Raw genomic sequence first — 12,421 nt, forward strand, 5'->3', positions numbered from 1 at the left:
CTTCCCTGCTGTTACCCACCCCACCACACAAAACCTTCCTCCTGGAAACAGACCCTGGAATCTCACTCAGGTCCATTTTCTTCTTTGATGAGGATGTTCAAAACCTGCTGAAGACCCGGGGGAGCAGACCCAGGGGGTTACATTTCGGTAGGTGCAGCAGCTGCTGCCCTGGGAATGGGATGGAGCCTTAAAAACCACAATTCCCTGTTCCGGCCCCGGAAAGTCACTGCCTGTGACTGCTCAGCCCGGACCCCAGATTCCTGCTCTTTTATGCTTTAAGGGCTTTTGAGAGGGACGATTGGGAGTTTTTGCCAAAACGCTTCGGGCATTTAATTCTGAAAACTAATTTCTGAATTGGGTGCTATGCTAATAATGTATTCCAACCCCAGGCTGCCTGTAATCCCTCACAGCCTCTCTGCTCCTTGGTTTCCCATTAGCGGAGCATCTGTCTTCTCGCTGCTTCATTGTCTGCTCTCTGCATGGGAGCCTCAGTACATGAGACACAACAATGCAAGAAATTCATGGGATCACGTTCAGAGAGGGAGAGAATATCAAATTTGGTTTCATGCAGATGGGGTTGTTTTGTTGTTGTTTTTGTTGGTTTTTTTTTTACACTCATATTTAAATGCGGCGATTAAATTGAACTGAACAAAATGAGGCCTTCTCAGGCTCAAAGACACGGGAGCCTCCTGGCAGGTGGCAGAGATTAAACTGAAGGAAAATAGTCCAGAACTCTATTCTTCATGTGGCTGAGACCCTTTGAGGTACCCTGTTGCTCCACGTACCCTGTGGTGCCGCCGGCGCGGAAATGCGACCGCAGCAGCTTATCTTCCCGTGTCCCCACAGTGTTGTGTTTGAAGGACACGGGCAGGGCGAGGAGGGACGCCGCGTTCCGAGCAGAGGTAAGAGGGGGCCTGGCCACGCTCAGGGCTCTGCCAAACCTCAGGAATTCGGCGGGCAGCAGGCTCTGCCCCGGCAGCACGTCACAGCCGGCCGGGGGGGAGCAGCCACTGGCTTCCTAGAGAGCCTGCAGAGCCCCACGTGGGACCTTCTTACCCAGATCTTCCCTACACAAACTCCCATGGAAGCTCTGCAGTGACAACGATGAAGAAAAAAGCCTGAAGCAACAACTCACACTCCGCATCCTGCCCAAAATCTATGGACTGGGTTCCTGCTGCACCGCGCCGCGCTCCTGCCACCGGTCACTCATTGTCACCACCACCAGCTATTAATCACACTGCACAACAAACTGCCTACCTTAGAACATACCTCCCTGGAAAAAAAACTAAAATTATCTGGATTCTATTCAAAACAGTTGTTGAAAGATTTCAATTCAAAACATAACAGCAACTAATACCAACGTTTCCTACAGAAGTGGAAACACACCACTTTCTCACAGGGTTTTTTTTTTCCTAGTTCTCCCATAGAAAAAAAAAAATTAATGCTGTCTGCTTACAAGTGTTTGGCAGGAGTTACACATAATTAGAGAGAGCTCCAGTTCTTTTAAGTGTGCTTCAGTTATTGTAATTTACTTTTCAATGTAGTATTAAGAAAAATGGGATAATGTGACTTTTTGGATCGCCATCTCAAGAGGAAGCAGGGGAGTGACTGTCTGGCCTGGAACCAACTGGACTTTGTAACACGCTCTTCAAAACATTCCACAGTAGCGAAAGCCCGTCCGCAGTGATACATCTCAAGAAAAACCCCATCTTTGTCTTTCCTTGTCTGTTTTGTCACAGCCCAGAGAGCGGCTCCTGTGACCCGTCCAACACTCCGTAACCCACTTCAGGAAACGCTGAGCATCCTTTCAGCAATCACAGCCCCTGCTCACACACGGAGCTTCATCACGTTCCCTTTTCCTTCGTTACCACCCGGCTCTAGGCACTGCCCGCCTGTTGCTCCTTTATCAACTCCAGAGATTTTTCCAGACTCCACTTTCAAAACACCTGATTTTCCTCCCCTGGTAACCTCGCCGTGCAGCGCCCACATTCAAGTCCAAAGTGCAGAGGCCAATCAATGTCTGACTATCCCTAAATATTTTGAAATGTCAATTTTAAGCCCATCTGTAGGTTTGATGCAAGACTTCAGGATACACCAATTGATCACCTTCACCATCAGATTTGTTTATAAAGCAAACCCAGGACCACTGGCATGCTACAAACTTAGGGAAAGCTAAAGAAGGTAAGTATTCAGATTTCTTTTTTGGCAGGGAGGGGCTGGAGCAAGACACACACAAGTAACAACACGAAGCTCACTCCCTACGTACGGCAACACGCTGCGATCTGCTCGCCTTTGTTTCAGCGACAGCCCCTGGGAGCGCAGCAAGGCCCGGCATTCCTGGTGCCTCTGGAAGCACCTCCCATCCCAGCCCGGAGCTGTCGGTGCCTCGAAACCAGCACGGACCTCCTTAGGCTTCTGTGCACCGGGAGCATTGCAGCAAATCCCCTTCCAAGCTCTGACTGCATCGTTCCATTAAACATAGCAATGAAGACCCCTGTCTGCCTGGAGGACGCCTTTCCATAGCAAGTCTCCTGAATGCAACATCCTCACGGTGATCCCGAGCTCCATTTGCTCCCTGATTCCCATTGGATATGAAATGGACGCAAGCTGTAACTTTAATAATTTACCTTTTTTTTCTGAGAGTCTCGCCCAGCTGACGTGCCAGTCCCAGCGCTCCCCTCCCACGGGGCATCTCCCAGCATTTACACTCGCCGAGATGGAAAATCAATCCCCTGGCTCCAGCTGACACCAGCTTCCATTACACGAAATAAAACCCCTCTTCCTAGAGCCCCAGCAAGTGAGATGAGCCATTCCCCACACTGCCAGCCTTGGAATCACAGAACGGTTTGGGTTGGAAGGGACCTTAGAGACCCCCCAGTGCCACCCCCTGCCCTGGGCAGGGACACCTCCCACCAGCCCAGGTTGCTCCAAGCCCCCTCCAACCTGGCCTTGAACCCCTCAAGATGGAAAACACCTCAATGCTGGAAAACAGCACGTGCACAAACTGACAAGAACAGCTTCGTTAATGCATAAATATTGCCATCACAGCCATGTCCAGGGGCCCAAGTTCGGGTGAGGGTCCTGCTGTGTTTGGTGCTACAGGAGGTGAAGGTGCAAGCCCTGCCCATCATCCCGCAGGCCCTCTACTGATTCCCTGTCCCTTTCCCCCACGAAAAGCCATCATTGCCATTTGTCACCTCCCTCCCAGCTCTGCACACCCTGATCCCTTGATATTTTTAAAATCATCGAGAGTTTTACAGTCGTGGATGTAAGACAAGCCCTCTATGGCAACTCTTGCGTGGCAGTGGCCAGCTGTGGAGCAGAGGCTACAGCTGTAGCAAGGGGGAGAGCTGGCATGTGCAAAACGAAGTGTTCAGAGCCTTCTCTTTGAGGATTTTTGGGCAAAGCCACAGATCTTCCCCCAGTCCTACTCACTGCAATGGGTGAACAGCTTTAGACGAAACTTTCAATGTCTAACAGCAGCGAAGTCGGCCCGAGGCAAAAACCTGGCATGAAGAAGTTCAGCCTAAATGAATAAATTTGGCAAAGTTATAAGCCAGTGAAAGAGATAATCTTAAAAGGGGAAGTTTTGGATGACCTTAATGCTGTGCACTGCAGCTCATGGTGTCTCTAATGCTCATGGTGTCTCTAATAGGTTATTTCCAGAGCATCTGAGTGTCTTCCAGTAGTGCATTAAGCAACGAAACTAACATCTGTCATGAGGTTCATTTTCCCTCTCATCTCCTCCCTGGAGGGAAATTCTCTCATTTCTTAACCTCTCCTGGACCCCTGCTCAATAATGTTCATTACCTCAAGAGAAAAAGGAAAAGCCTATCAAAAAGGAAAAAAAAAAGAGAGATAATAGATCTAAGATTCAGGCTGCTTTGGTGACATTTTAGAAGTCTTTTTTGCCAAGAAAAACAGTAATTTCTTTTAAACTTCTTTACGTGGTATTTAAGCATTGAAAAGGAAAGACAAATTAAAGTTATTGAGCTATTTTTCCTTCACCCATGATTATGCAGCAATTTATCAACAAAATGGAACCAGAACCATCTGACTGGGATTATTTATTATAGAGTAAGGCATTTATTTTCTGTTCACTTCACCAGGAACAGTGTCCCTGTTATGGCCAGTTACCCATCTGTGTCCTCAGAGCTTTCAGGCAAGGATTAAACTGTCGTTTGTTTTATTTCCTTTCATGCAGTAACCATCCTAACAGGGCTCGGGATCCTGCTGGACTTGCTGCCTTAAGGTGGCATGACAAAGAGCGACTGGAGCTTCCCCGGAGCTAAAGCAAAGCAGCGAAAAGTTTGGGGGGTTTTGTTCTTTCTACTCCTTACGCTCACGCAACATCGCTCCCCAGGTCTCCTACTGGAAATGGTGTGGATGAGGCAATCTCTGCGCCAGGCTCAGGCAGAAATGGAATTATCCTGGAACTTTTTTTTTTTTTTAAATTCTGATTCATTCACTATATGTAGCCAATATGGCTTGGGAAGGTGCAGCTCATCAGGGCTGGACGCAAAACTGCCAGCCCTTGCCCATGCCCCCGGCCGGCACCACACTCGCCAGGACATCCCTTCCTCATCTACAACTCCCCAGCTGGGTGTAAAAACTTCCAGCACTTCTTCCCTGGAAAGAATGAGCAAGACAAGCCACCTGATTCCGAGGAAGATAATCTGTGCCCTCAGTGAGAGCAAACACGTGGGAGAAGTGTTTGCTAGAAGAAGGCACCTTGCGGCTGCTGCCCCAGGTTGGGGGGTGGGTCTGCGCCGTGGAGAGCTCCATGGCTGCGCAGTGGAAATTGCTCATAACCAACAATAACATCTACGTCCCTCTAACACCTTTCGTCCAGAAATCAAAAGCACTTTTCAAAGTGAAGGGCTGGATTTTGAATGCTTGTGGCCAGCACCTCCTCACACCACACCTGTAGGGACCCGTTTTTTGCAAACAACTTGGTAGCCAAAGCTCTCTGGCACTCACTAGCCTTTAAGTGACAACTGAGCTCTCCTAGAAGCAGCATTTGGCTGCTGAAGTGTGAAGAGCCTCCGGGGTGGAAGAGACACTCCCCAGGGTGGCAGCCACCAGCTGTGGGCAACCCTCAGAAGGGACAGGTTAGCCAAGGAGGGCGAGCCCTGCTCCTACAGCAGGTGCCAAATACCAAAGAACAATTTGGCTTAAAAACAACAGAAAAGAATGCCTGAAATCCTACTTACTAGGAAGTCTTCTTCACAGTACACCTTGCCATTGGTAGGCTGAGAGTAAAGGTGTGACACATGAAGGCAATTACGGCTTAGATTTTAGGAATTTCCATTATTTTTATGGATTGCATTGATGAGAAATGCATTTGTGCACACTGAACTGCCAGCAACATTTTTGTTGTGGGATATATACTTTGAGTAATTCTTTTGCAAAAAGGCATGGTCATATATTCATTAGAAATGAAAAGTTGTTCTGGAAGACCCAGGCTTCTAAATGACTGGTATATCAATAAATAAAGGTGCTATAAATTCAACATGGCCATTCTCCAATTCATCATCCCCTAAGCTAAAATACATCATTCCTCTCTAATTTCAATTCCCAGCCACCCCGTCCTCTTAATCTTAATTATGAATGGTCTGCCACTTATCAAATCATTCTCTGTGCCCTGCACAATCCTCACCCTTAATTGCACAAATATTTTATTTTTGGAACAACACAGCTCAGCAACAAGCTTCATTTTTCTTTTCACGACTCGGCCTCTATTAAAAGTAAAGGGTTTATAAAAGCTCTGGGCGCACGGAGAGAAAACGAGTTGCTCCTCGGTGGCTAACAGTTTTTAGCTAATCACAATGCGGCCCCACATCACTCCGAGCGGGGCCGTGATTAAAACTGCGCCGGCAACAAAGCGACATTGTGCGGCGCGATGACGTGCTCCGGTCAGAAACGTCTCCCCTCTCGTTATGATTGGTATTCCCCAGATGTTTGACTTCGAGCTGGAGCTTGGCAGGCGAGGCTTTGTGGCTGCCGTTCAAGTCCCAGGCTCCAGCAGCCCCAGTGTTTATCCTCACAATTTACACTTTGCCACGGCTCACGGGGAGCTCCGCGCCGGGTGCCGCAGCCACCACTTCAAACCCAGGGCCTCGTCCTGCCCTTGCCGAGTCAGTGGGAAGCTCTTCCCCATTCCAGGGCTGGCAGGAGGCCCCAGATGACTAAACCTTCTCCCAAAGCAAACAAGCCAACACAAAAGAACAATTTGGTTTAAAAACAATAAATAAATTAAAAATCTTACTTACTAGGAAGTCTTCTTCACAGTACACCTTGCCATTGACGTTGTAGAACGCTTTTCCTCGTAGTCTTCTCCCTGTCAAAACATGGTACTGTCAGGATTTTGCGCTCCATATTTTTTGGGCTTGGAATTTTGGGCCATTCAGGGCACAAAGTGGGAAGCCCATCCCGCTGTGCCCATCCTCAAGGCCGCTTCCCAGCCCCTGCCGAGGGTCAGCTCTCGGCTCCATCCTGCCCTAACAAACTCCTCATTAACCAGACGTTACTTCTAAGAGCAGGATATGGAACCCGGATGATGCCAGTTACTGGAAAATTTGTAAATCTAAACCCCAAAATGTTTATTCTGGGGAGAAAAGGCCCATTTGTAAACTGAGACAATTTTCTTAGCATGTGAAATCACAGCAGGCACTGCAATCGACGCATTCATCTCTAAAGGCCCAACCATAGGACAGTGCATACGGATGTTCCTGTCACCTTTAAAAATATTTATGCATTAATCCACTTAATTAATTAAAACAATAAATTAATCAAGCAGCTCCACCCCCAGCTCCCTGCGATACCGAAGCAGTACAAGGCACACGTGATGGTGGGAAGGGCAGAAAAATCCCACTGAAACCAAGAGATTTCATTTTCAAGTTTGACCATTTGCCTTTTCATTAGCGCCTGGGGAACTCCATGGACTCAGCCCACGATCACCGTCACCCGATGGCTCCGAAACACACAGCGGGCTCCAGAGAGTCCCGAGGAGAAGGATTAAACCCAGGAACTCAGAACCCACCGAGCCCAACCAGTTTTTGGATACAGCAGACCAGAGATGTCTTACACCAGAGCCGCTCCCCCAAAAGCAGCACCGTTTTATCAGCGTAAAACCCAAGAGGGAGAAGGGAAACCGCACTCGTCCTGACTCACCTCATCTCCACCCCCTGCCGGGGTCCCGCTGGCCAAGGCTCCCAAACATCTGGGTGCCCCCACAAGCCCTGGCGAGCAGAGGGCACGGTGGCTACTGCCATCGGCAGAGACCCAGAGCAAGGAGGAGGGCAGGAGACTCTGCATTTATGTGATGAGCCCTCCCAGGTCACAGCTGAAGCTTTAACTCCACCAAAGGAGCCCAGCCATCTCCTGCCGAGGCAGCTCCACCACAAGCCCGGCCGACCTCAGCGGTGGGTTTGACTGGGAGGGCGGGCGAGCAGAGCCAGCTGGCCAGGGACAGAGGGGCAGGAGCGCTCGCCACGCTTTCCATAAACAACGCCGAGGGAAAATATGATTAATTTTCAGGGCTTGAAAAGTGCCTTTTACACGTTGCCGCTGTGATCCGATCCTGGGAAAGAGCGCGTGGCACAAAGAAGTTGGGACCGGGGCTGATGCTTTTGGGAAATCACATGCTGCATGTGGTCGTCTGGCGGTTTTACTGTCGTGGCCGAGGGAAATGCTTCTTTTGTGTGCACATTCTTGGGCTGTCGATCTCACGGGCTGCTGTCTCCATACTGCTGGTAGGTGGAGTCAGCCCCTGTTTGTCTTTCCAGCCGCCTGGTAGCCCTGGTGGGGACCAGGAGCCCGGTGGCGTGGGCAATGCACTGGGACTGTCCCATCACCTCAGAGGCTCTCCAGTAAATCTGGTCCATCCTACACATCACCGAAACCAGGGAGGGGCTGGTTGGGACAGCAATCGGGGGGTCCCGGGGCCTCTCTCGACTGATGCAGGAGCAACCACCTCTAGATCTTCCCTCCCTACCCAAGCCATTTTTAAACCTCTCCAGCAAAAGGTAAAGGGGAGTGGAAGGGAGGGAAGAAAAGGAAAGAGGCCAGAGTGGGTTTTTAAGGGACACATTGGCTCTGCCAGACCCAGCCTCAACACACGACTTCTCTTTAGATGGTGGAAATGAAGCGGCTGCCCCCAGAACGGGGACGTGCTGGGGACGTGCCGATGCTGCGCTTCCACCTCGCTCTCACCCACTGCCCGTGGAGATGTTCTGGACCCACTCCCAAAAGTATTTATGTTATCTGATTGCCCTGTGACAGGGAACCCCTCACTGCTCTCACCTGCCCCCCGACACACAGGCAGCCCCCCCAGACTCAGGCAGCCCCCTCCCCAGCCACCCGGTTGACGGGGCCGAACCAGCTCCCTTTCACACACCACTCACAGAGCAACACCCTTCCAAAACTGAGGAAAAATACCACTTTCCCCGATTTTGCAGCTGAAAAAACCAAGCTACCTATTAGGGAAACAACTTGCCTAAACTCATAAAGCAGGCAAGCAGCTTGCTCACATGATAATTACTATTATTAGCAATAATTAATAAGATAGACAGGCCTTTTACCTCAGAGGAATTTCATTCGGGGATCGCACAGTAATTATCTCATAAACAAGAAACAGCAAGTTATCACACAAATAGCCACAGCTGCACTAGACTGGCTACTCCATACTGCATTTCAGAAATAAAATGCAAAGACATATGTTCCACCACCAACCCAGCCAGACATCACCCTGCCACCGACCAGGACCTGCTGCTCGGCCGTCCTTCCAATGGAAGCTTACTATTTGCTCTTGTAACATCAGAACAAAAAAGGCAAGAGTTTCTGACAAAACTTGACGCAACTTGCCGATAGCTCATTACAATAATAACGGGCAGTTGTAACAAGTGGAGTTCACGGGGTTTTGCTGCTCTCCTGCTCCGACTGGAGACCCACCTGAGCCTTGTTTTACTGTAGAAAATGAAGTTTATGCACTCAAGGTGACAACAAACACTTGTTGCAAGTAACTTCTAGATTTCTGGGCTGACACCCCGACATTTGAGGGGTAGCGAGCAGCAGGGTAAGGGGGTTCCACCACCCCCGGGGGGAGGCAGAGACCTCACAAACGCTCCAGTGAAGAGTGTGAAGTTTCAGGTAGATAATCTAGCAGTCAGTAAAATGCAAGCTAGAAATCACCCCTGCCCCAAGGAACAATCGCAAGTGGTGTTTGCAACCAACATGACAAACATCCAACAGACAGTAGGCTTTTGGAACTCTTAAAAAAATACATAAAATCAGAATCAGCTCTAGGTTTTTAACATCAGTTTTCATCACATTTAAGCAGTTTATGACTCTCTGGTATTTAAATGTGCCTAGCCATTACTGCCTGCACATTTTTTCTCCCCTACGTGTTGCAAACTTAAAAGGAAGGAACAGGAGAGCTGTGGCTTTTAGCAAAGGACCCAACTCAAAGGCTGGGACACAAGCTGTCCACAACTGCCCTCTCTACTCCCCCCAGCACAGCACTGGGTGGTGAGAACACACCAGCCAGGGAGCCAAGACGGGGCAAAACTTTTTCCAGCACCGTTTCAAAAGCTGCTCCAGGCCCTCATGGAACAAGACAGGGTTTGAGGGTCCTGAGGAGGTGCTCCCAAAGAGCACTGAGTGTCCTGCCCCCTCCTCACCAGCCATGAGGAGCATCCCCAAAGCCCCCCCAGCGCCGCGGGCGGTGGGTGTTTGCCTGTTGGGAGATGAGCTTATCAAGCGGCAGCCTTCGGTGGTGGATCTCCAGCCTCACACGGGATGATGCAACCGCATCAAGGGCTCACCCCCCCTCACCCCCCCGGCCTTTGTAAGACAAGAGATAGCAATGTCTCACTGTCACAGCATGGTTATTAGACCTAATTACTGTTTGCAGCGCCCTTTGAAGTTGAAAAGTGCCAAGCATTATTATAATATTTTAAGTACTTTGATGATTAAAAACATGCAACCGTTGGGTAATAACGATGATTTACTAGTATTGTAGCGTAAGCAAGTTCATGTGAGGAGCCTGCGCTGTCTCAGTGCCCGGCGCTGCTCAAAAGCAAACAGCTCCCCTCTGACATAATGGGAATGTGCAGCCCCAGCCTCCCCTCCCAGATAACGCCTGCCGCATCCCCCGGGGCTGCCGCAGCACTGGGAAAACACACCAGCATCCCGGGCTACCACAGCACTGGGAAAACACACCAGCATCCCGGGCTACCACAGCACTGGGAAAACACACGAGCATCCCGGGCTACCACAGCACTGGGAAAACACACCAGCATCCCAGGGCTGCCACAGCACTGAGAAAACACACCAGCATCCTGTCCTGTCCCTCCTGCCATCACCATCTCTCTGGTGACACGCAGCCTTTCTCCTCACTTCACGCGGGAAAGTGTCAGCGTTAGAGGACACAAAGTGTGGGGTGACTAGTAGTGTCCTCCTTATTTCTAACACGGAACAAGAGGATTGTATTTTAGCAAGAAAATGTATTTAAAACCTCCCTGTACGGAGTGCAACTGAAGAGTTCAGCTGTAACTATCACTGCTAAAGGTAAGAAATTCATTAAAGCAGAGCTAATTAACAGCCCTAACTATCTCGTCCAGGGGTCCCAGGGCTGTGACAGGGCCATAGCCTGGCCCAACCAGGGCTCCCCAGGGCCATGACAAGGCCATCACCCAGCCTGTCCAGGGGTGGTGGGTCACTGGGTGATCTCAGGTACCTGAGGACACCATCTGACAGCACGGGGCACCACGATGGGAACCACCCTCCCTCCACAGCCTGGAAAGAAGCTCTGGCATGGGCACTGCAGCTTCTCCAGCCACCCAAGGAGCAACCCGCTCTGGAGAGCACCTGTGTGCTCCCCAAGTACAGATAGAAACTGGGACCAGAACAACTCAAAAGCTGAAGGACAAGTGAAACCTTCAGGATCCGATCTATTCTCTACACCCCCCCCAAGGTGGACAACTACTGGTTCTGAAAAGCAGAAGCTAAACTTTAAGTCGCCAGATGATTCCAGGAGCTGAAACTTCAAGAGATATTGGCCAGGTTTTACAAACACAGAATAAATCACTGAAAGTATTAAGTAATAACAACCCACCTCTGCTACCCAGCCACCTCACGATACAACAGATGCAGAATTTCACCCAGGAGATGTTTCCTTTCACTTCGTAGAGGAGCTTCGCCTGCCCAGGAATTGAAGATGCACCAAAAGGAAACAAAAAGCTTCCAATGCTTTTTCTTTATTTGTCACTGTTTCTCCTTTACTGGCATCTATTTTTGGGCCTGCAGTTCTCCATCCCTCCCTTGGACTGATGGCTGCCTGTCTGCACCGACATCTCCTTCACGGGGGGTTCTGTCACTCCACCCCCTCGAGAGCGGGGAGCACCCAGGGCTGCTTTAGCCCCCGAAAAACTGTGAATTAAATTTTTCTCTTCCGTCTCCTACAGGGGACTCACACAAAGCCACCAAGCAATGTGAGCAGAACCTCTTCACAAGGGGTCCCGGGCTCAAATGGGGCTACGAGGGGACCCCAATGCTGGGGGGCTTGGAGAACCTTCCATCTCCCCCCGCCAACGCCCTGCCCCTCCTCACAACGCTCAACCGCTCGGGCTTTGTGAAAGGAGGGGTGTATTTCTAGGGCTTTTAGGGCTTTTAAGATAGGGGGGAAGAAAAAAAAAAAAAAAAAACAATGCCAAATTCCCGTGAATAGAAGATAGTGCCTGTTGGCAGAAGCCACTTTTCACAGACTCCAGCCGTTTGAAATCTGAAACACTAAAAAGTGGCTACTGTGGATGTGCTGTATTCTTCTTTTCAAAGCAATCTGGCACACAATTTTGCTCCCCTGTTTCAGGACCCAATCCTGCATTCCTTTCACGCTCAGACTCCCATTGACTTTAAGGAATGCAGGATTGGATCCTAAATGTGTGCTTTACTCACACAATAGCTCCTCTTGGTTACGATCTATTGAGAAAGGCACACTTTAAAAACCATTTGGAATTGCGGGCTCATCCACCAGGCCAGAAAGCCTGTAAAGATCTGCCATTATTTCAGGGAAAAATGCTGGGTGTGTGAATTACACACACATTTTCCTGGTTTGGAGCTGCAGGCACAGCTGAGCTGGAGACGCATCACAATATTTTGAGCACTGGCCTGATCGCTCCTAAAGAAACCACGTGCAATTTTAGTTTCTGGAAAAAAAAATGTATCAAAACTATAGGGGGGAAAAAAGGCAAGCCACAAAAGCACACAGATAAGTGGCTGAAGCTTTAGGACGGTTTTTCAGAGAAGTTCTGTAAGAGCCCCTAAAAGACCCGCACCAGCTAAGACAAAACAGAGCCTGGCACTGCTGTTTTTGAGGATGCTGTATATTGAGTTACGAGGCTATTACGATGCAAATCTCAAA

General features: G+C 49.6%; 1 protein-coding gene across 2 annotated transcripts in view; it reads right to left on the reverse strand.

The window, feature by feature from the left end:
• Positions 1–12,421, reverse strand: part of WTIP (Wilms tumor 1 interacting protein) — a 63,901-nt gene that overhangs the window by 12,169 nt on the left and 39,311 nt on the right. For both annotated transcript variants that reach the window (XM_014942352.1, XM_014942353.1), the window contains exon 3: positions 6,273–6,340. In XM_014942352.1, the coding sequence (XP_014797838.1) occupies positions 6,273–6,340 (68 nt within the window). The remainder of the gene's footprint in view (positions 1–6,272; positions 6,341–12,421) is intronic.

Source organism: Calidris pugnax, unplaced genomic scaffold (genome assembly GCF_001431845.1).
Source record: "Calidris pugnax isolate Ruff unplaced genomic scaffold, ASM143184v1 scaffold28, whole genome shotgun sequence".
NCBI classification, from domain to species: Eukaryota; Metazoa; Chordata; class Aves; order Charadriiformes; family Scolopacidae; genus Calidris; species Calidris pugnax.